Genomic DNA, 23,866 nt, shown 5'->3' on the forward strand with positions numbered 1-23,866 from the left:
ATCTGGAGCCTCGCTACGTGCTGCCAAACCGGCATTTCATCTCCAAGCAAGCATTCCCAGAGAAGTAAAGCAAGTGTGTAAGTTCATCTCTGAACGTTTGTAAAGCATTCCTACGTTAAGCTTAACAACCGATACATGGAGCTCAGATGTTTGTGCGTTGTCATAGCTAAGTCTGACTGTACAATGGATGGACTCAAGTTTTACTTTGGAAAAAAACAAAAAACCAAAAAAAAAAACAGTGTTGCAGCCTAAACAGTTCTGTGGTTCAGAAAAACCCTATGAAAGACACTTTTATTCATACTTGTGTTAAGTTTTGCACAGAAATTACACAAAATCCACTCTCAGGTTAAATGTGATAGAAACAGCTTACACTTACATCCATCTTGACAAAAGGTGAGTGTCATGAAGCCGTGTTTGCATTTATTTGCACTGCTTTCCACTCTGGATGTCTATTTATGTTAAGCTTTAAGTATAAAGGGGTCCATTCTACAACCTGATGTTTTTAGTTGTTCAACATAAACATTATTTTGTGCTGATGTGCTTCTTTTTTTCAGAAAGAAAGAGTTTTTGAAATCTGCATCAAATTTAATTTTAAATTACTTTTTGAAATATTACTTTAAATACTTAGATTTAAAGTTCTGCTAGAAGTTTAAATGAAAAGATCAGTATTACTGAACTGCAAAATATTTTGGGTGCAGTGTAATTTTGCATACAGGTATAATAGAATAGCTTTAGTGTTTTGTCTTTTTAAATTTGAGTATGAACTTATACAAAATGCAGCAAGATATATATGCATTAAAAAACAGTTTTACTGATTATAAAATAGATTATATCGGATTCATATCGGTATCGGCAGAAATCTAAATTTATGATATCGGATATAAAAAAGTGGTATTGTGCCATTTCTACTGTCTACACGAGATGTGTCTAGCTACGTCACACCAACCAGAGACTACTGAACATCAGCGATATTGAGCAACTTCATGACACTGCAGGCTAAAAAAATACTAGCAACAAATAGAGGTTGGGATAGCGTTGACTGACTTGACCTAGCAACAAATACATTAGGCTATCTAGGGACATTCTCCTTGGTGTCTTCAGCAGTTTCTTCCCCTGTAGTTGCCTAAAGTTGCTAAAAGTCATTGACTTCACTGGCTCTCCCAGTTTCCCTGTTTCTTCCTCCTCCTCCTTTATGACTCCTTCCAAGCAGTCATAAACTACTGACTCTTACCAGAATAGCCAATAAAACGCATGCCACTTCAAACATGTTTTGCGTTTGCACCCATCAACTTTCAAAAGTCATTTAATGGCAATAATAGACTCATGGAGCTGTAGGGATTAAGGATTATAGCTATAATGTCAGTGGCTGATATCAAATAACATGAAATGAGAGAAACACTACGCAAAATGACAGCACACACAAGGGAACTGATGTGTTATTAATCTTCTATTTCATGCTACCAAGCTGGTGACTCCACTCATTCAAACTGGCTGGTGAGATGTTAATCTAAAGCTTTACAGCAGCTTGTCTGCAAATAACTAAGCTGGCAGTCTCAACACAAACATTGTAAGTACCGTGATATTTACTTTGGACTTTTTTTCTGCTTTACACGTGCTGATTTTTTATTTTTATGGTGACTCACTCACGGTCTATTGTAGTTTTGAATGACTTAACGATCCACTTTAAAGTTTTGATGTGGCCCATAAATGGAAATGGCACGAGTAAAGCAGACTCTAGAATGAGCATGAACAAAAACCATCAAGTCTGACATCTGCAAACGTGACTTTTAAACTACCTTTGTCCAGTAAAGTTATTCTTTAAAATCCTCTGGGCTGTTAGCCTTCTTAAGTTATTAATCATGTATGAAAAGGACAAACATTCTGCTCACCAGATTATTTTCTTTAAAATGAATACAGACCTCCAAAAACCCAAGATAACCACAGCTATCATTTAAAGGAGAACAGATGATAGTAAAAGTTATTTTCAACTTTGCAAGTAATAGAATCAGTTTATCATATTTTAAAGTGAAAGGATAATTGGAATAGCTGACCTCTCGCAATTACACTTGTGGTCAAAAGTATACACTAGCATTTGGTTTAATGTCCCTCAGTAAGTCACACCTCGACCAGACATTTTTCGTAGCCTTCAACAAGTTTCTGAAGACCTGGCCACTCCAGTAGTTTAATGTTAGCCTGTTTTATCCATTCCAAAACCAGTTTTGATTTGTGTTTGACATCTTTTTCCTGTTTGAACATTCAATTAAATCAAAGTTTAATTGAATTCAACTGTCTATTGATTTTAGGTGCAGTGAAGAATTTAAATGTAGTCCTCCTTACTTATTCAGTTCACTCTGTGCACTATACCAGTATCACTGGCAGCAACTAAGCCCCAGAACATGATGCTACCACCACCATGCTTGACAGATGCCCCAGTGGTCTTAAGTCTAAAAGCCTGACTTTTACTCCTCCTATTAGCAATCTCTGCCTCATTTGACCTCAAAGCTTTTCTCTAGAAGGCATTTGGCTTGTAAATGTGGGCAACTGCAAATTACAGTCAAAGTTGGAAGCATTGACTTTAGAGCATGGGATTCTTTCTTGGTGAGCAGCCTCTTAGTCCATGGCAATCTGCTCTTTAAGTCTGATGTCATTAGCCATGCCTGGGCCCAAACTCTGCTGCAGGTCCCTAAGTCAAACTATCACTGCGGCATCATTCAGAGTTGAAAAACTGTCTAAATTCTTTCATCTGTAATAAAATGATCAGTGTGGCTGCTGGACCAGTTTAACATGCAGGCATCCATGAAAACAGAATTTATGAAATTTAACGGAGTTAGAAGTTAGCCGGGAGTTAGCTCGTTAGTTTCCAGCTAAATAAAATATACCAGGTTCAGACTGAGAGAGTTCTGAAACAAATTAAGACCTACAGCTCTGCTATCATTTCCGACATAAATGAAGACAGGAAAGTAAACAGCAGTGATGTTTTGTAGGGTTACTCAGGTTTGGCTCGCTGGTACATAATGATGTGCTACGTGATCGCTAGCAACACAGTTATGTTAGCATAATATAAACACAGTGAAGCTGGAGGATGAGTGCTAACTTTTTTCCCCCCAATGTGTTAATGTGAGGATTCCCAATGGTTAGGGAAAAATGCAATCACATGGCAGGATGCTGTAAATGGACCGAACTTCAGTCAGGAGAACAACTGCAATATGAGGTTAGTCATTACTATACTGCTGCATCGGCTGGGCTGTAGTTACATCGTAAGGTTTTAAAAACTGAACTTTGAAATGAATAGTGGTAATAAAAGCCGAGAGAGGCCGACAGTGGTCACTGACTGTTTTTAGGGGCTTGTTGAGAATAAACAGAACAAGATACAAAGCATTAAAACACATTAAAAACACAGCAGCCTTAATAAGCGCAGAGTGGTTTGGGCCTGGAAGCAGGGTTCATCACGTCATCACTTAAAGACCGGATATAAAACTCTGCAGTGGACAGTGACGATGGTGATACAGTAGTTTCCAGTTCATGACAGGCTTGAGCACTGGTGGTTCCTGTTTTGTTTATGAACATCTTCCAAACTTTGGCGAAGTGGTGACACATCTGAACACTATTTGTGTACAACTGTTAGAGCTGACAATCTTGGCATTTTGATCAGCTACGTGCTCGAAAGAGAAACTACCAGTTGTTGCCAATCGTGATCACTACTGAGGACTTAACAATGGGGCTTTCAAGAAGAAGAAAAAAAGACCTAGAACATTTAGCACTATTAAAATTAGTGAGTGTATGTATACAGTTAAACCTGTATGTATACCTTGGATTTAAACACACAGCTATTTTTCCCCCTTTGTCCCGTTTTCTTTGTTAATTCATTAAAGATTTATACTGTACAATCATTCCACCCTGGAATTAAAAAAACAGTTCAAAGAAATCATTCCAATTAAAAATTACCATAACATTCATGCCTGTAATGAGACTATGCAAACTTCTGATCACAGCTGTACATGACGCATTGAGAGTATATATAGTGCAGCTAATGTGTGAAAGATCTGCTTAAATGTGACATTATTTAATTCAGATTCCAGGTTTGACTCAGCTGCAAAGACACACAAGTAAAGTATAATATTTTAAAACAATTTGAACCCACTTATAAAACCATCAGAACACCTGTACCACTTCTAAGAGGTCGTATTATCTTCTTAAAACTTCTCACCAGAAAATCGAGTGAAGCCAGTATGAAGTCAAATTTTACAGCAATGTGAGCAGGTTAAGCTAGTCATGGCTTCGTTTTGTTTTTTGTCTCACACTTCTTACACCTTTAAGCTTTTAATTTTGCAGCAGCAGAACTTTAAAGTGTCTGATGCAATCATCTGTCATATTAAGGCAATGCTAGCCGCCTGCTCTCCGAGTTAGCATACCGCAGTAAGATCATTTTGCGCTCTGAGATCTGAGGCACAGCTTAACACTTTATTCATATTCTTACCCCTGCAATTCTTCTTTCGTCATGTCGACTTATTCGCTTGTAAAAACTTGGGAGAAAATGTTTCACGACTGTGTGACAGTGAGGAGCACGACATCAGCTGTTCGCAGCATGCACGGGCACGGGAACAAGGGACCTGTTTTGACGGCGCACAGAATACCGGATGTTCGAGATCCCGGCTAGAAACTAAATTGCACTACGCAGTTCCGACTGACTGAGGTTTATCCGGCAGGTTGACAGAGCAGACAAAACAGCCCTATTGCAAACAAATGAAGGAAATTTATAGAAATCAAGAGTAATCTGTTGAAAAGGTGCAAAACAATCAAGGAAGCACGTTCAAGCCCTTTGTTTTTCTCCTGTTTTTTTTAAATCAATGTTCAGACTGAGACGATAAAAGAGTATTCTCTAAAAACAGGTTGAGATAACAGATGTAAGTCCTAGATCCAAAACGACATCATGTCTAAGCCCAAAGTCTCTTATAATATTATACAATAGAAATTAAAGAAAATGTATGTTCCCCAATATAAAACTTAATATTGGCAGCTGATTTAAAATACCAAGTTCAAAGAATTTTCCAGTAAGCAGTTACAATGCACATACTTTTCTTTGTTATCATGAATTAAAGTGGGACTCTGCAGATTAAACAGAACATATTAATGGTTTGTTTTTGTTTGTTTTTTTTGTTTTTTTTAAAGAGTTACTATTATTAATAACAGAAATGATTTTTGGTGGCAAAAAACTGACTATTTGCAGACTGTGGTCTTAAGTGACTTCCACTGATGGCACTTTATTTCCAGAAAAAAAATGTATTGTATGCTCATCACTCTTATTTCACTGATGGGTTACAAAACAATTACATTTAAGAAAGTAACATCTGAACTAATGAACTCAGCCCACCAATGGCAACATACACACAAGGAAAACAACAAAAGTGACCACATGTGTGGGCTGTTTTACACATCCACATGAACACTAAAAGTGACACTCCATGAAATTACTTTCACGCCTTTGGTTGAGTGCACTAAGTGCATCCAGGTATCCAGTGACCTTTGGAGGAATGACGTGCACAGCGAGTGATGGTGGTTTGAATACAGTGGGGGTGTCATCAAAGCTTTTCTCAGGCTCTTACCCACAGGAGCTCCTGATAGAGGAAGCAGCCTTCCTGCTGCTCACTTTTCAACCAAAACAACATAACCTTTAGTGGAGCATGTAACCGCCCTGTGGCATTTGTGTTTCTTTCCTGCTTAGCTCGCATTAGTCCTTTAAAATCATCTCTGCGCTTACCGGACATGTCACTCATAATTTTAATATACATCTCTCGACAGGAACAGTTAAATGAGCCCCTGCGCACACTGAACAATAGGCTGAAGTCCCAGTCTGAAACTTTGCACCAGAATCCATAGAGATAATGAATGACCAATTGAAACAATTTCCTCCCTACTTCAACAGCTTTGGCCTTTAACCCAGAAAGCCAAACAAGAAACACTTCTCTGCACGGGTTTGTTTTGCCTGCTACATCACATGTCAGAAAGTTTGCATTTTTGCAAGAGAGGATATTGATGTTTTGCAACAAAAAACACAACACTGACAGTGCAGTAGGGCAGCAGTGTAGACTTGAGTTGTTCAACGGTATATTTTGACCAAACAGAGAGAATAATGGCTTTAATAATGGATGAAAGGGCACCTTCTTGCAGCCAAGGATGGATTCCCTCGGGGGGCTGACCACTTAAAATTTATGCACTTAAATGGGCACTTTAGTCAGTCTCAAGGAAAACGGCATCTGCGTATCCAATTTATTATACCGATGCTCTGTGTTTCTGAAAAGGAAATTATCAAAACATATAATCAGTCAAGTCCATTAACAGATGATACATTCGAGTAGTGCATAACCCTGATATGTGTAATCTGAGTGCAATCTTGCACACGATAGTTGTGATGATCACCATCCAGCAAAAAGGAATGCAGATCAAGAACAATTATGTGAGTTATGTGAGTACAGTAAAGGGTATTTTCCTGCACTTTGTGATGAAAGCAAACTGTTATGCTAATTTTGGATCGTTTGGGTCCATTTCCAAATCCAAAAAGCGCCTCATGTTTAATTCTGCTTTACTGTGAGAGGAAAATACCCACTAACTTTGTGGGTGAATGGAAGCACTTCTCACCTTTTCTATATGTAAAGACATGGAAATGTATCTCAGTTGGAGCTTTGAATGAATGAATGACTGCACTGCATGGCACAGCAGCTTGATGCAAGGACTTCTCACCTCTTCTACATGTAGACATGGAAATCCACTGAATAAATGCCAGGGCTGCATTGTACTGCAGCCATTTGATGGCTTTATTCTACTTGAAAGCTATTGTTGTCCTTCCTAGCCCGAGCATCTGTCTGTCTTTGTTCTTTGCACATTAAATGTTTAAAGTGATGAAAGAAGATAGAAGATTCAGAACAGAAAGACTGGTGCGTCTGTTCAAAGAAATATATTTTATGTTATCACTGTATAATATCAGATTTAATCCTTCTTATTTTGCTTCAGTTCTGAATGATTATTTCCATTCTGTGAGTCAAAGAATGACCAAGTTGAGTCATTGAACTTCTGAATGACAGAGAATGATAAAAGTCAATAAGTCAAAGGGGACCTTAATCTTTCTTAAGACCCATATGGTCACTAATTAAAATTGAAGACTTTAGCTTTTGTGTCACAGCTGCTTAAGATGTAAAAGTGCACAGATGTTCTTGCAATTAAAGGGCCTGTCTGTTCATTCCTCCTGCTTTTCAGCCAGTTCAGGTGGTGACATTTGTGTGACACTCCCCCAACCCCCTTGATAATACACATGCACACACGGGAGTAGAAGCCAGTGAAAAGGCGCACCACAAAATATGTTTGAGTTTCTTTTATTTTCAATACAAACACATAAAAAACAGTACAAAAAATCATTTTGAAGGACTTTTACAAAAGTTATTTTACAAAACTCCAGTGTGGATGACAGCAATAAATTATAGCTTTCAGATAATCGCACAGCTTAGGTGCGAACATAGATATGCTACAAACTATGTACATGTTTCAAAAAGCAGCTACCAGTCCTAAAAACCCCCAGAAAGGACATTGTGTGTCCGAGCTTTGATACAGCATCAAAGACTATAGGATAAAAACTAGGACAATGGGTATTGATTGTAAAACTGAATGAATGGAAATGAGGCACTGCCTGAGGACACGATCTGCTTTGAGGAACAGAAAATAAAATACAGAAAATAAGAACCACAAAAGCCACACGACTGAAGTACAAAGGCACACACACACACAAAAAATTTTCACGTATAAAAACTCTTTCATTTACAATTGTACAGATTGTAGTTCTTTGAAATTACAGCTTAGCTTTTTCACTCCTGAGAGTATCAAGTCACAGACTCCGAGGCTGACAGTTAACTTGACAAAACACTCGAGGACTCCGACTCGGTTGACACAGATGAAATTGGCCCTCGCTTTTTTGTCATGAGAGTCACTTTCTGACTTGATCTGCTGCTCGCTGTCAGTGCACTCTTAGCTGATTTCTTAAACTTAACTCCCAAGAAAGCATAGAGGATGGGGTTTAGGCAGCAGTGAAAATAGGCTAGCGCCTCAGTGACAGAAATCCACTTGCCCAGCGCTTGCTGCAGTTCACATGAGGGGGTGAGCACATTCAGCATCACGAGGTTGTCCAAAAAGATGCCAACACAGTAGGGGAGCCAGCAACAAAAAAAGCAAAAGATAAGAATGACTGTGGTCTTCAATGCCTTTTTCTTCAGTGTCTGGCCCTTTGCGCCTTGTGCCAGCTTTGTTATGATAATGCAGTAGCAGATGAGGATAACCAAGCCTGGCAGAATGAAGCCCACCAGGATGTGCTGGAAGCGGAAAACAACTATCCATATGACGTCACTTTCCACTGGATACATGCGCTGGCAGATAGTCCTGGAGTCTGCCGTTTCCTTGCTTTCTTCTTTCAAGTTGATATTTGAAGAGCTCACGCTCTGCACTCTTGCAAAGACCATGTCAGGTATGGTCAGAATGGTTGCCGGCAGCCACACACCCACGTAGATCACTCTATTTGCAAGAAGCTTCCTCGTGGCTTGGCTGTTGGTAGCCCGTACAACTGCCAAGTATCTGTCCAGACTGATGAAGGCCAGAATCAGCACGCTACTGTACAGGTTGATGGTGTAGATCATGTGCACAGACACGCAGAGGAAACCTCCAAAGTACCAGTTTTTGGCTACATCCACAGCCCAAAAGGGCAGAGTGAGGACAAACAGGAGGTCAGCGACAGACAGATGGAGCCGGTACTTGTCTGTCATTGTTTTGACCTTTTTCTGGTAACCCATGACTAGTACAACTAATCCATTACCAACTATCCCAAGAATGGATATTATTCCGTACACTGTAGGTAGGAAGATTTTGTTGAAGTCATTGCTGAATGTCTGGCCACAGATCTCCGGTATATTCAGGTCTGTAAAATCAAATCCAGACCCTTCTGATATGTTGTCAGAAGTGTTGCTGGTAAAACTATAATCATAGTTGAACTGGAAAAGAGAAAAAAAGATTCAAAAGTTAGAAAACAGAAGAGATCTAAGAGGATCATTTAATTACTTAAGAGCGGCAGATTACCTAAAAATTTATTATACATCTCCTATAAATACATTATAATATTTTATGATAACTTTTGTCTTAAGTTGGAAGTGACAATGAGAAAGTCCTCTTCTTCAAATTACTTTCTATCTTCAAATTACTTTTATATGGAAGGAGACACTAAGTTTAAGACCAGTGAATTACTCGACTGCAAACACGTGGAAAAATATAAACTTTATTCACGCAAAAAAGAAAGAAAAAAGTCACACATACAACAAGAAAAAACAATCCCACACACAGGTTGGGGGAACAACAGAAAAACACTCACCTCCACGCTTTCATCCATGGTGATAACAATCCAACTTTGGGACTAGTGAGTAAAGGTTGGCATGAGACGCACGACGATAGTTGTTTGTTTCAGCGCCTGCCAATAAATACTATTCCGTGCCATTAACTCCTCCCCCGAAAGGGAGGGAGGGGCAGCAGCAGGATGCACGCAAAGTCTCCAAAAAGGTTCGCTATAAATCAAACTTCTGTACTTGTGGTAAGGGCGTTTGTGAAAGTATGTGTTTGAAAAACGTTTGGTTTTACCTGCTACATTAAAAAAAAAAAGCGAGGAGCTGAAGTACGCGTCTGGAAACGGTGTATAAAACCAATTTGGCAACTGTGAAAAATGTGAAATTAATGAAATCTCGGATTAGGTTCAAGAATAAACATTTTTCTTGATGTTTTGTCCCCTTTTCATTAAATCTCGATAGATTTGTGTTTTTTAAATGTAAAAAGTTAAGAGCGCTGCAGTGAAATGTGCTCACTCAATGACGTTTTGGAGAACATATAAATACCATCACACGCGATTACAGACACTAAAAGAGGAAAAAGGGTCCCTACAAAAGTCCCAACAGTTGAGTTATATGGAAATTAGGGCAATTTTAGGATTACACGGGTTTTTTCACGTTACACGTAATCTGGCTCACATTTAGCGCTTCACTCCTCAGGCTGCGTAAAGTGAGGTCTGACATTTAAGCTGGTCATTAAGCCCCCACACCCTCGCTGTCTTATATTTCTCCTAACAAATCACTTAATAACCGTTTCCGATGACAGATTTCATCAGTAGAGGACTGAGTTTCTCCTCACCTTTATACACAACCTGTCACTTTTCAAGCGCTGTTATGTCTGCGCTCTTAAGTGCTAAATGACCCCCAGCGGATCTAAAAAAGAACCACACACCCTATAACTTTTTTTTTTTCCAAACGGCTTTCAAGCCTCAGTGTGCAAAGCATTCATTCTCCCACGGCTCCACCAAACCGCTCTGATTTCAGTTGGGTAATGACAACGCGACCGGGCCACACAAAACTCCCCGCCCTCCTCTGAGACGGAACTGACGGTAGTTTGAAACTAAATATGCTCCATGTGGCACGCAAATACCACTTCTTGTCTTTGATATATGAGAGCAGTGATAGATTTTGTGAGTCCCATCTTCATCACTGATCTCCTCCTTATGATAAGGGCTGATCTTGGCTTTCTAGACGCATTCGTTTTGAATTATGGGAGACACGTGTTTCCCCCCCTTGTCTATATCAACTCTGAGCACATTTATAAAGCGGTATATCAAAAGTAGGCATCATTAAAGTTTAAAAGCTGAAAGCACTCTGTTAGAGACACATACCGTTTAAAAACATTAACAGCCTTGAAAAAGTCTCCACAGTTCACAATTTAATTAAATAAAATTGGCAGTGAGATCTAACAAAGGTTTAAGAGAACATCCTGGTGCTCAAAATGAGGAAGTTTTTTTTGGAAAATACCATAGTCATGCCTTACTCATGAAATTCCTGCTAATATAAGAAGATGGACCGAAACTGCCATTTATTTGTTTTGTGGCTGTGGCATTATGTTTCTACTACAATAAAATGTCCAATGTAAAAAACGAATATAGGTGACCTAAGGAGAGTCAGTCCTGCTTGTCACTCAAACTGATGTAATGAATTGATATTAGCCGTTCAGTCAAGGCGTGTGCATCTTTCTGTCCTTGATGTATTTGTAAAATCCCCGGCAGTGCGGCTGAGACAGAGATGTGCATTTTACGTTTTCACTTTCTGTAGTTGTGGCGTGTGCAGCTTGCTGTACGTGTAAAAGTAAAAATGAAACAACTGTAGTAAATAGCACAGATCAATATTCTCAGAGATATTAATCACGCATCACTGGATATGAATTAAAGCGATTGAAACGGTTACGCGTTGAAACTCTGCTGTAGATTAATCCTGTTTGTTGTTCTCAGATCCCCATGCAGCTGGACTCCTGAGGGGAGGAAACAAGGGGAACCTGCAGCTCAGAGAAAGGCCACTGTATTGGTATGATGCTGTTATCAATGCCGTTCAGACGGAGACAGTTGTTCTGTTATCAGTCCACGAGCAGAACTGCTGGATTTCATCTCAGTGCTGAATAACACAGAGCATTTAATTTTCTACATTCCATAAATCATTTTGGCCACAGAGGGGAATTCTAATGACTCACTTTTTGAAGATATTTTCAGAACTATTTTTCTTTCTCAAGCTTTTGTAGGTTGAAAACCAAACATTTTGCTTATATTCCCAAGGCCTGTTTTCAATTCCAAGGTTTTGTGTTGTGGATTTAAAGGTTTTGAAATTACACAGCTGAGAAACATACAGCTGCAGCAGTCTAAACTATGCTTTTTGAGGGACACTTAAAAAAAAGACTTAGCAGGCTATTGGATAAAGCATCAAGCTATTATAATCTGTTACGGGCTATTTTCAGTCAGGTCAGTGGAGGGAGCAAGTTGGCAAATCCGATTATTAATGAAACCAGCTGAAAGTGGAGCAAAAATTAAGAAATACTTGTGTTGTAGTAGCTCATACAGCGTCTGATGTAAGTCTTGCCCATGATGGTTTCAAATGTCACCCCACACTTGAAAGGTCTTTATAAATGGTAATCACTCTTATAGGCTTGGCCTTGTAGTCCAGAAAGTGCCTTATTATGTTCTAATAGGTGATAAGCAGAAAACAACCCAGATCATGTAGGAGACCTAGAGTGGCATTCCTTGTAAACTCTCACCACTGAGTAGTTTTTGGTGCCTAAATATAATCAAATAATGAGTCTTAATCTTCTTTTTTGGTGCTGAAAAATTAAGCCAAAGCAGAAAAACAAAGAACTGCAGTTCCTCTAACGGCCATGTGAGGTTTTCTCCAACCACCCTATAGACGACTATGTTAAAATACCCAATTAGCAGCATTAAAGCCCAAGTTTACGGCCTAGTACCTTTTCAAAAACAACTATACAGTGGGTGGATTTCAAACTTGACATTGAAGTTAAAGACATAGTTGCTTTGATTGCAAAATGTCCTTACACAAGGAGTGTAGCAGATAGCTTTCTGTTTGCCCTCACTTCTGCTAATTTGACACATTGAACTGTCCGACTTTATCATGTTTGTGGTCTTTGCATTTTTGTAGATTTATCTGACTAGTACAAACCAAATGCGATGGAGGCCAAGATGCTAAGAATGAGGCTTCAAAATGTGGAGCCTAAAAACAATGAGCAACACCACAGTCAAAATCCCTGTGTTTTATATCTGTTGTCTCAAACTGAAGTCTCGCATGTAAGTGTCATTAATTATGGCACACCCACCCCTCCTCCACCCTCATGAAGAGTTTAGTTTTAAGCACTATACTGCTTGAAAGTGGCAATACCCAACCCGTTATTGTTGTGCAGCAAGGCAGAACAACCGCCATCAAATTAGGTGATACCTGCCTATTGAGCCTGCTAGGTGGCTCAATAGGCAGGTACTAATGACATCTACAGGAGTTCTTTCAACTGATAACAACCATTCAATGATGAAATGGGTGATGAGTGCTGACTGGCATAAACCATTGTGGTGTGGTCATGAGGGAAGCCAGGTGACGTAGCTTCTCTCATAACTCTCACGTTTTGAAAATCTTGCTGAAAAAGTGAGGCTTGTGGAAATGCATACATTTTTTTTTCTAATGACCAATGTGGGAAGTGTGACTCCTTGAATTCCAAAAATAAGTCACATTGTTTAGAAGGGAATAGAAAATATTCCCTTGATCTGTGACCTCATTAAAAGGTTTACGTCTCAGTTTCTACTTTCAAATCCTCTTAGCTCAATTAAACAGTGTGGCCCTGTCAAAATAAAAGATAAGTGTTAAGCAAAGTTTGCTTTAAACTTTCATTCATCAGTTCCATTCATTTTCTTAACTGCCGAATATTCTGCATCAAGTCTTGAGCCACGGCCCTTTTCTATAGGAATTAGTTGCCTTTTCGCTCATTTTCAGTCGAGTCCTTTTGACTGACCATCTTCAGAGGAATTTTTTTAGTCTAGCCACCCAACAGTGACCTATAAATCATTCACGCAAAAGAAAAAGAACCTAAATCAAGACATGAACCAGTGTTATTTCTACATGTAATCATCAACTTAACAAGAAGAAAAATAAAAAACCCCAAACATTATTGTATCTTCAGGTACTTTGTTGCTAGCAGCCTGTCACAAAACATGTAATCTGTGCGTATTTCTTTTGTATTATCTGTGAAAATGCCAAAGATGACTCAGTTTGACGTTAAAAAGTGTTTATGCAGCAGTAGGTGATTCCCAAAAATGTATTAACTTGGCAGTCCTTTACAAATAGAGGAAACTGAAAAAGCACTGTAGAAAATAAATGAAGAAGTCAAAGGCCTAAAAAATATCTCCAGCAGATAAACAGTATGTGGAAGTTGTGTTCTTAAGAAATATAAAGAAAATCCAGCAAGGACCTGACACAGAACCTGAGAGATGCATGAGGTTACCACCTGGTGGCTGTGAAGAAGCCATTTTTAAGCAAGGGAAACAGGAAGAAAAGGGTCTCACCAAATGTTAATTTTCAAGCATGTTAAAATAGTCCAAACTTTGGCTTATATCGAGTATTTGCACCTATTTCTCATTTACCTAGGAAAATATAAAGAAATAAGTGGTGGCTCAAAACATCTGCACAGGTCTGTGGAGCAGGCACCTATTTTCTATTAGCTTCCCAGTTAATATGACCAACGTCACAGTTAATAACAGATGCGTCTTCTAGCTAAGCTGAGAAGGTAATGCGAGCTGATGCTGGCTTACCTCCTCGTCCTCATCCATCTTTTATATTCGGTGGACAACACAAAACTTTTTGCTTGTCTTCTTTGTTAGTTGGCATTTAGTTGGGTGCTTTTGGGTTTTAAATTAATTTTATTCATATCTCTTTTATAAAATGTAAATAAGAAAATTAAATTCCTAGGCATTAACCATTCAGAGCAATCTATCCTGTTTTAGAGCTCACCCTTCTCATCATTTTTAGAATGTGTGCACACAGTGCTTTTTTTTTTTTTTAGGATTTAAACAAAACAGATCTCACTACTCAAAATAAACAAGACCCTTTCTGGCTCCAGGAGGATATCTCCAGCCTCCCATGTCAGCATGAGGATTCAGATTGCTATCGGCCCAGAATACAAAAGATCTCTGAGCTACTTAGAATACAAATCACTAGAAGTGTGAACAGCAGCAAAGGGGGCTCTTCAGTAAAGAATGGCTATTGAAATGAGGCAGAAGAATGCCAGTGAGATAAAGAAAAGAATGAGCGGTGCGATTCAGTCAACGCCAGCCCTCCAGTTCCAACTCATCCCAGCCCCCCTCGGCAAGTCGACATGGGATAATTTTTCATAATGACAGCTCTGCTCAAATATCTCCCGCACGTTTTTTAAAATCACCACATAGAAAATAACATCCACCCTTTGTTATTGAAGCTGACTTTGGGTGTTGCCTGTAAATATACCAAAGGTTTTGGTAACTCAAATACCTTTAATCTCTTGTCTGAGGAATTAAATGTGGTGTGTGTGTAGAGTCTCCCTGTACATGCAAAGAACTGTGTGTGCTTACAAATGTACTAGCAGGGTTTCACTGGCAGTTGAATTTGGTGCTTCAGAAACATCCTTGAGTTATTACAGTGCTTTTGCTGGATCAGATATTTTTACCCTGACCTTATTCACACTGTCAGAGCCATATGAATCATGTATAGTAAGTATTACATCTGTTTTGTGGAAAGCAGGTCATGGGGGGCTCTGTAATGTACAAGGACTGAAGCTTTGTGTTTTTAAATGACTTAATATCATCTGAATTCATTCCCTCATGTTTGCACATATTTCAATGCATTATGTACCCTGGAATGCAAAACGTCTTTATCTGTCTATCAGTCAGTGCTCCGTAAGGGTACGCTTTGTTTTCTTAATCGTGAAGGTTTGTACAAGGGACAAGGTTGCTTGTGGGGGTTGGGTGGTTGGAGGCTCTTGTCCAACGCCAGAGACTCATCCTTCTTTCTCTCTGCGCCTTTGTTTGGGTTTTGTCTTGTGTCGAGACAAGACGCATCAAGCCTCAGTGTGTAAAACATGACAGCGGGGAACTGATACTCTTAAAACTTATCACATGACTTTAATTATAAAAGCGGGTATTTTACAGAAACGACCGGGCTGCACGCTGCGGCGTGCAGCCCGGATCTCAGCTGACCCTTCTCACCCTGGACACAGTCTGTTTGACCTGCTCCCCTCAGGCAGGAGGCTCCGGTCCATTCGCACCAGAACCTCTCGCCATAAGAACAGTTTCTTCCCCTCTGCTGTTGGACACATGAACAATAACCACATGATTGTCCCCGCCACTAACACATGACCCTACGCTGTGTCACTGCATCATTTCATGTTTGGCACTGATCACCACCTGCACTCATGTATATATCTTTCTACGTAGCACTCATAATTCTTATTCTCATGTATATATCTCATGTATATCTCATGCACATATCTTTCTTTCTACATAGCACTTTAATTCTTATTGTCTGCACTGAAGCACCGCAGCAATTTCCTAATGTTGTAAACCTCAACATCTGGCAATAAACCCATTCTGATTCTGATTCTGATTCTGATTCTGATAACCCCACTCCTTTTTTTCTCCGTGATTTGAATGGTACGCAGTGGCTGTCATTGTCAGAGGAATATAGTTTGGTTGGCACAAAGACTTATTAATGATTATATTTCCTCAAAAATGTTGTAAAAGTATCCGGCTTGCTTGGTATCTGTGTTTGTATTTGAGGAAAGGGATCGAGTTTGAACAATAGAGCCACTTTAAAGACAAAGCTTGCTCCTTATCTTTGGAAAGCACCCTCTTAAACTTCCTACTTTGCTCTTGGGTTGCATGTGTTGCCGACCCTTTTAAAGAACTCGACCTCAGTCAAGGTCACGACAATTTCACTTGGTGAAATCAGTGTTAAATGCAAGGCTGTGCAGGGAGTCTTTACACTGCAAATTCATGTCCATGTTGATTAATTGGAAGGAAGCGTGAGTTTGATACTCTGGAGAGAAATTAACTTCTAATCTGCGGTCTTTTGACTTCTGTCTTTTTCATCGCTTTGTGCCCCCAAATCTTATCTGCACAATGATGTGTTTGAGTGTCTGTGTGCAATTAGAGAAAGAGTTTGCAACATTTAGCCCAGTGGGTTTGAAACGAACCTTTAAGTATCCGTTTCTGAGGGGTTAAAGTGAGTTTAAAATATGTTAATCATTCTGACTGCAGCGATGAAGTCAATTTGGGGTCACAGTAGGACAGCAACACACACGCGTTATGCCTTCAACATGAGGCCCAAGTGATTTATTTTCGTATTTCCTACATGATACTAACAAGCTTACTCCTCAGCCACTGGTCTGACAACGTTGGTGGGCGACAACTGGAAGCAGGCAATTTTTACTCCAGCACATTTTCACGCTGATTACCCCGAATCCTGCTGCTGCCTGTCCTGACATGGAGTCCCTGCAGAATTAGACACAAGGGCATGAACCAATAAAAAGTGAAATGGTTGACACTGCCCTCAAGCAGTTAGGAGAGAAATTTATCCACACATGGCGCAGATCCAAGGCAAGTTACAACCGCTTGAGAAATGCAGCCAGTTTTTACATAGGAAGGGTGTTTTCTATGAGTCCATGATAAATGCAACCAGGGTTCCTTTTCCTTTTTCAGCAACGTCTCCACTGTGGTTTTGCCTTGCAACAGTGTTAAAATACTATCAAAACAGCCTCCAGTGCCTAGTGGAGTTTATCAGTCATGAGTGGAAGTACGTTATGGAAAAACCCCCAAAAAACAAGCACACATTTGCTTGTGTGGATGATTAAACCAGGTTCATTTGCATGGCAGTTTAGATGTTTATTTGAAAATCTTTTCTTTTCAAGTTTTCTCAAAGAAACAAGGTTATATAACTTCCACTGCCTCTGCACATCAGAGACCTGCCGTAGAAGGAATGTAAATCATTTTCTGAAAGAGTTCCCTGAGTTACTTTTTTTACAGACACTGAGGGAGATCCCTCTCCTGCATTTGTATACGACAGAAGATCACAGCGAGTGTTCTTTCAGGGTCCCCGCAGGTGAAGGTCCTCCATCTGGCCCGTGTGGATGTGGAGGAGGGGGGGACTCAAATGTGAACAGAGGCTCAGCTCAGCACTGATCACCTCAGATAGCAGAAACAATAGACCAGATGACAGTAGATAAGCTTTCCAGGGTCGAGTAACCACAGAAGGGACAGAGGGAATAAACCTGATGCCATGCTGTCTTTTCAACCGCAGCTCCTAACTTCAAAAGTTTTGCAGGATTTTTTTTAGCAGCAGTTTTTCTCAGAAAAAACTAACCAGCACACAAATGCATTTTTAAACTGTTTATTTCAATTTGCAACTAATTAGGCCACACAACATAACAAATTTTCTAATTTATAGTTTTAAACCAAATTTGTAGCTGTAAAAAACAAACAAATACTTGATGGCATATTTTTCTGGGAATTGCTGGCTTTTAGTCAACATGCTGAAATATTTCAGAAAAAAACTGGAGCACAAAAAGTGCATTTGCAAAATGAAGCGTAAGTGATGTTATTTTATTTTGCCGGTCAGCACCAGACCAAACATAGCGAGGTATAAGCATTACCAAGCGTCAGATTATTCTGCAAAAACATAGCATTTTAAGCTTTCCATAGAGGGAGTCTTTGTAAAAGCTATTGTATTGCCTTGGGCAGTTTGCTTTTAGTGCTGATTTATAGCTCCACTCAGCACAAGGAGACAGGCTTCATTCATTATTTAAACCCACTGATGGAAAACTGACAAGGTGGATTTGTGTATCGATGGACAGAGGTTCCTGTGATGAGTGACATTACTCTCCGATCCAGAGCGAGTGTCCAGCACCAGACCAGAACAAAGCACCACAGGAGGAATATATATATATCAGCCTCGGCCAGAGGGATGCTTCACCGCCCACGTGGTGCCGCCCTGTCTTAAAAATGACACTGTCTACACTAACTGCCTGAAGCGAACACAAAGCAAATAATTGTTTTATGTTCTTTTTCCTACCGTCTCCAGGAAAGGGCAGCGGGTTGTAAAACAACAAAATTTTTGTTTTTCTGCTATGGTTCTCACTTTATGAGTCACATGAGTTAATCATCGTCTACCGATTACACTGGAGCCTCTTGTGAAGCAATTCCAACCATGTGCCAATTTTCTATTTCACCTGGAATAAACACAGGTGAACTTGCTGAGTGTTTTCTTCGCTCTGGCAATGTCAAAGCTTCTGATACGGAAACAAAGGAAGCACTTATACTGAAATGTGCATTATTTAAGAAAGAAGCATCCTAATGCTACTGGAGGGAGTCACAACACTGTTTCTACTCATGTTTGTATCAAGGCAGACCAGGAGCGCCCCTTGTGAATAAAAAATAGGAGGATTTAGAGCTAAACAAACTGACCGTCAGTACTCCCTCGGCCTTATGATAGAGTTTCCCCCTCAAACCAACTCTTTGGTTGATTCCTGAAGGTGCTCGCTTGGGAGTCAAGGCCCTTTGTACTCAGCTGCCTTTGGGTTTATTTTCTCAGCACAATTGAATTCTTTTCTTTTCTAAAAACTGCAAAGACCATAGATCCCGCCGCTGATACTGGGCCTTCCCTACCCCCTAGTGCCCCAAATCTATGAGGATTATTGTGTTTTTGTGTAAACAAAAGTAAGGAGTAAATAATACATGTGGGTTTGCTGTGCCTAGATCAGCATCCGGTCTTCGGATTTTGATTATTTAGCTGGAGCATGCTTCAGACTTGTTTATGACAGGATATAGGATGGGCACTGGTCACTCTATCAGCATACCAATAGCACGGCATTCCCACAGGAAGGGCATTGATCAGGATACGACAGATGCTGTTTGTTTTAGCGCTTGTTCTCTTTGTTCTTCTGAAAATGATAATCCGGTATCCCCTCAGCATTCGAGGGTCCATTTGCTCAAAGTACATTCCCTTCTGACAAACCATGAATTATTAGCAGCAGGTCAACACCGCACATGAGTTTGAAGAGCAGGGTGTGATAAAATGTTGCTTTTCTGGAGACAGACAGAGGTTTTTCAGGCCCCAGGTGGAAGCAAGTTCCTCTGAACTCATATTGTTTAGACTGATTATTATCTGTCAAGCAGCGAGACACTTAGATATTTGCTTTGAGCTGTGGTGGCCAGAAAGGACTGCCCCTAGGCAGGTGGCAGAATGTGTCATTATCAGGAGTGTCAACAAAGCTTCTGGGTTATCATCAATAACATCTGTATGGCAGTAAGAGCAGGATGTGTGTTTCGGTTGGTATCATGTCTTGCTGTGATTCACTGTTTACTTTGGTCTTGTATCTTAGATAAACCTTGTGTGTTTTGAAGTGTTTATTGGACACTACTGGCAACCTTCACACTGGACCATGTGCTAGTCTATTAGATTAGACTGCTAAAGAACCCTTTAGTGGCTCATCTTTCAGTCAAACTGTATGGAAAGTACTGACAATTTTTTTGTTTTGTTTTCTTCTAGCGCTTGTTTTATTTTCTGTTTGTTTTAGACACGTTGCAGCTGCAAATCACATCAGTTCCTGTGTATCACAGGGGTTTTCCTGACGTGTATCACACAGTAAAGGCTTTTACAAGCGGTAGAAACGAGAGTAGCAACATAGTGATTTTCAGAAATGAAACGCATACAAACAGCCAGCGGTAAAATGAAAATATGCTCAGCTACAATAATGTCTCATACATTTCTAAGGAACTACATCATTTCCATTTACTGATGTTTTGCTGTATACGTCTACGTCACTACAAAGAGAGGGGGAATTTTTGTGCTTTTTAGCCACCACATTTCTTTACTTTTAGGATTTTAAATTCTGTTATGCAAACAGAACTGTAGTCAAGGCTGGCAAGCGTATCTGTACCTGTAGTACTCATGAGTTATAGCTACTCGTACTGAAACACCAACATGTATTGTCCCTATAGCATTAAAGCATTAAATTGCTCATTTTACAGTCACATAAACACCTAATGCATGCACAAACTCTGCAAACCTTCCCATATTTACAGCATTTGTTAATTTGGCACACTGTTATAACCAGTGTATTAATATCAAATAATATGTTAAGTGTTTAAGTGAATTATTTGAATTCTTCTTCCAACAGTGTAAACAATACATCTTATCTATTTTATGAAAAAAATAATAATAAAAAAAGAACAAAAAAACATCTCTCTGTGTGGCGGGCACTTTCTTTTTGCTCCTCGGTGCTGATAAGGACTCCGATTTGGATTTCAAAACCATGATTCACCGCTGTGTGTAGGTGGGGAAGACGTGAGACAAGTAACCCAGCCGGCACCAGAAATATTATTATGTGTAAACAGAAGAATCTCAGGTAAGGCTTGGGCACGTTCATTGCATGCGAAACATTGAATATTTAATGACTGCCAATTGAAAAAAATCAAATAATTTCTGTGTTTGTCTCCAAGACGCGACAGCTCAGACATGGTGTGGTGAAATAGCTTGCAGCTGGAATTCTCTTATTGTTCCACTCTGTGAATCAACAATTCATTTCCAGCTGATTTGTACAAAAGGTGATTGTTAGCAGCAGGTCCAGCCTGTCCACTTACAGTTTCCTGAGTGAACCCTCTGGACAGCCATTGCTCAATCACGGTTCACCTCTCTGGCAGAGGGCATGGACGTCGGCTTTCACCCTCACTTTAAATCAAATCAATGCGTGATCCATCATGGGCCTCTTTCCTTCAGGGCAGCTTTGGATCTGTAAGAACTACTCTCTGTGGTATCAACAAGCTGCTTATGTCTTAGGCTGATGCATGTGTGTGTGTGTGTACACAGCAAAATAGAATTAATGAGGGCCCCTCTCCCTCTAGGGAGCCTTCCATCTGGTTCTATATGTTATCTGACAAAATTAGGTGACTTTGACACATATATTAGCAGATGTTGAGACAGCGTGCTGGAGAAAAGAAGGTGCTTTTGAGTATAGCTGTGAGGTTTCACACTGAGGAGTTACTTCTAAACCAGAGATGAGTATATCATTTATTTGAAATATGCCTCATGTATATGACTCTGGGTTTTCGGCTTAAATTTATTGGGAAAAAACAAAAAACAAAACTGCAGAAGTGACATTTCAATTTCACCCAAGTCTCAAGCATTTGATGTGGATAAACAAAAACATCACTTCCTTTTTCTTTAAAAAAAACTTTTCCATGTCCAATTTCGGAAAATGTCACAAGATAAGATTACATGTGACAGTCATTACAAAAAAATATGAAAGACGTTCTATCAAGAACCATAAAGATAATGCATTTTGGATTTTTAAACCTACCACACAAGACATGGAAATTTTAAAGAAACACATTTTGTTTAAACAATTTATAGGTTTACACATGAGAGTGACACAAAACTCGTTTGACAAAGCTGATGATGTACCATCAAATTTTGGGAGGGCAATATCCTTCCATTTCTCACCTTAAAGGATGTTTTATGTTGTCTGGTTAAAGGAGATAGAAAGAGAGGGCGTGTTTATTTGGGACTTCTCCTTTTGACTAGCCGCACAGCTCACACGACTGACAATCACCCAGTCACAAAGCAGACAGAAATATTTTCTGTCTGCTTTCACATACTCAAGTGGTTAAAATAGATATTGTTTTTTGTGGCAACCATGTGTCAAACGGGTACATATGACAGCGTGACGACAATGGGACTTTTTTAATAATATTTTTTTGCTTTGTGGACCAAACCCTAAAAGTTGAAGTTCATAAACGTGTCTGATTTGGAAGCCAGAATCATGTTTTTCTGAAGTGCTTCCTTCCATGGCGATGGCATAAAAGTGTAATAAAGCTTGGCTTTTAATAAACAAGACAGTGAGTTTTATGTCCTGTGGTTCAAGATAAAAGTATCACATTAAAATGACGCAAAACAAACACACTAACAGAAGCGATTACAGAGTAAAAGACAAATACAAAAGCAGGTGGGGGGACAGGGAGCTGCTCTTTTATACCAAACTGCCAAGAAATGGGGTTAAACCACCGACATGACAGCTTTAAATTTGTTCGCAGAGCAAAAGCAAAATCTTGACAAATCCCTGAAGCGTTAAGTATTGGTGCACGCATTTTAAATATACAGCTGGAAGTAAGAACTGAATGGAATCCATGTGAAAAGGATTGCTCTTAGTGACCTATAGAGAATAATCACCTCAATCTTCAGCCCCCCTCAGCTAACTGACCTTTATAACGAGTTGCCTGCCCCACAGTTGTTTCACTCTAACGGTGTTTGATGTGTCAGTGATTCAGCTTTAATGGTAGTGGTAGGTTTTTATTTATTCTAATCACTGCACAGAGCCTGGCTAGACTTTTCCCACTGCCTCCAGTAGTCAGGCTAACCTAAGCTAATTGCCCTTTAGGTGCAGCTATGTAATTAACCCAGCAAACATTTTCAGGTTGAATAACCGTCAGCTGCCTGAAAAAGCTGCCTGAAAGGTAGTAAGTTGTGCCGACATCGGACATGTGTTAACTGACACCGCTGAGTTATCTGACAACACAATAAAGAGCTCACATCACAGGTTTCATGCAGCAAATGACACAGAATTTACACTTAGACTGACACAACTTCAAAGTGTTGTTGATATTAAGAAAACCAGACTGATATTACTCTGATCTGTGAATTCGGAGTGGGTGTTGTGTGGATGTCTATTTACGGCTGTTTGGTAACCAAATGACTTCTTCATTTCTTGTAGTAATCGTATCAGTAGTTCCGTCTTTACTGCTATCATATGTGGAAACAACCTTAACATTCGTCTGTCCGTCCTGTCGTTCTACCATGTGTCAACCCAGCCATCCATTTAGTTCCTTAATCGCTTATCAAGTTCATGGTGGAAGTAGTGATGGAGCTCGTTCTAGCTGTCATTGTGTGGGTCACCGGCTGTCGCAGGGCCAACCTAGACTGACAGACAGACCATCACAAAATCATATCCACCCCAGTAAACCTAACATGCATGTTTGTGGACAGACCCAGCCTGTCCACAGACATGCACAAGACAAGGGAGGACGCTACAACCCATGCAGGTAAAGGGAGAAGATGCAAACACCACACAGAGGGTTCGAACCCTCTTTTTGTGGAGTTAGGGTGTCCCCAATATATAACGCTGATATATTTGCTATTTCACTGTTATTAAGCTGGTGTTTTGGTTACATCTGAGGATTATTAGCTGGCTTTATTCAGGTCAGCATTGGAATTTAATCCAACGTTAACATGTAACCCATTGATCTCTTAAAGGGGCTTATGTTGTGTTATAATCCCTGCCTCTGATGGTGTGAAATGCAAAGGTAATCAGACTTTCTCTTGCACCTGTAAGTTGATCTTACTCATCTTTCCCTTCTTCAGACTTATTATTAGTCTTACTCACCATGTATGAGGCCTCCAACAGC

General features: G+C 39.8%; 2 protein-coding genes across 2 annotated transcripts in view; both read right to left on the reverse strand.

Moving 5' to 3' along the window:
* Positions 1-4,615, reverse strand: part of dars1 (aspartyl-tRNA synthetase 1) — a 31,162-nt gene extending 26,547 nt beyond the window's left edge. The window contains exon 1 of the mRNA XM_085374207.1: positions 4,478-4,615. Coding sequence (XP_085230333.1) covers positions 4,478-4,500 — 23 coding nt within the window. The 5' untranslated portion in view covers positions 4,501-4,615. The remainder of the gene's footprint in view (positions 1-4,477) is intronic.
* A 2,835-nt stretch (positions 4,616-7,450) lies between these two features.
* On the reverse strand, positions 7,451-9,466 carry cxcr4b (chemokine (C-X-C motif), receptor 4b). Its single transcript, XM_085373859.1, has 2 exons — positions 9,401-9,466; positions 7,451-9,026 (listed from the first exon to the last, which is right to left on the reverse strand). Exons 1-2 carry the CDS (start codon positions 9,416-9,418, stop codon positions 7,896-7,898), a joined length of 1,149 nt encoding a protein of 382 aa, XP_085229985.1. The 5' UTR covers positions 9,419-9,466; the 3' UTR covers positions 7,451-7,895.
* Between the last annotated feature and the right edge of the window lie 14,400 nt (positions 9,467-23,866).

The sequence above is a fragment of the Diplotaxodon limnothrissa genome, linkage group LG16 (assembly GCF_057381915.1).
Source record: "Diplotaxodon limnothrissa isolate DT_005_m linkage group LG16, D_limnothrissa_male_GT1.1, whole genome shotgun sequence".
Lineage (NCBI taxonomy): Eukaryota > Metazoa > Chordata > Actinopteri > Cichliformes > Cichlidae > Diplotaxodon > Diplotaxodon limnothrissa.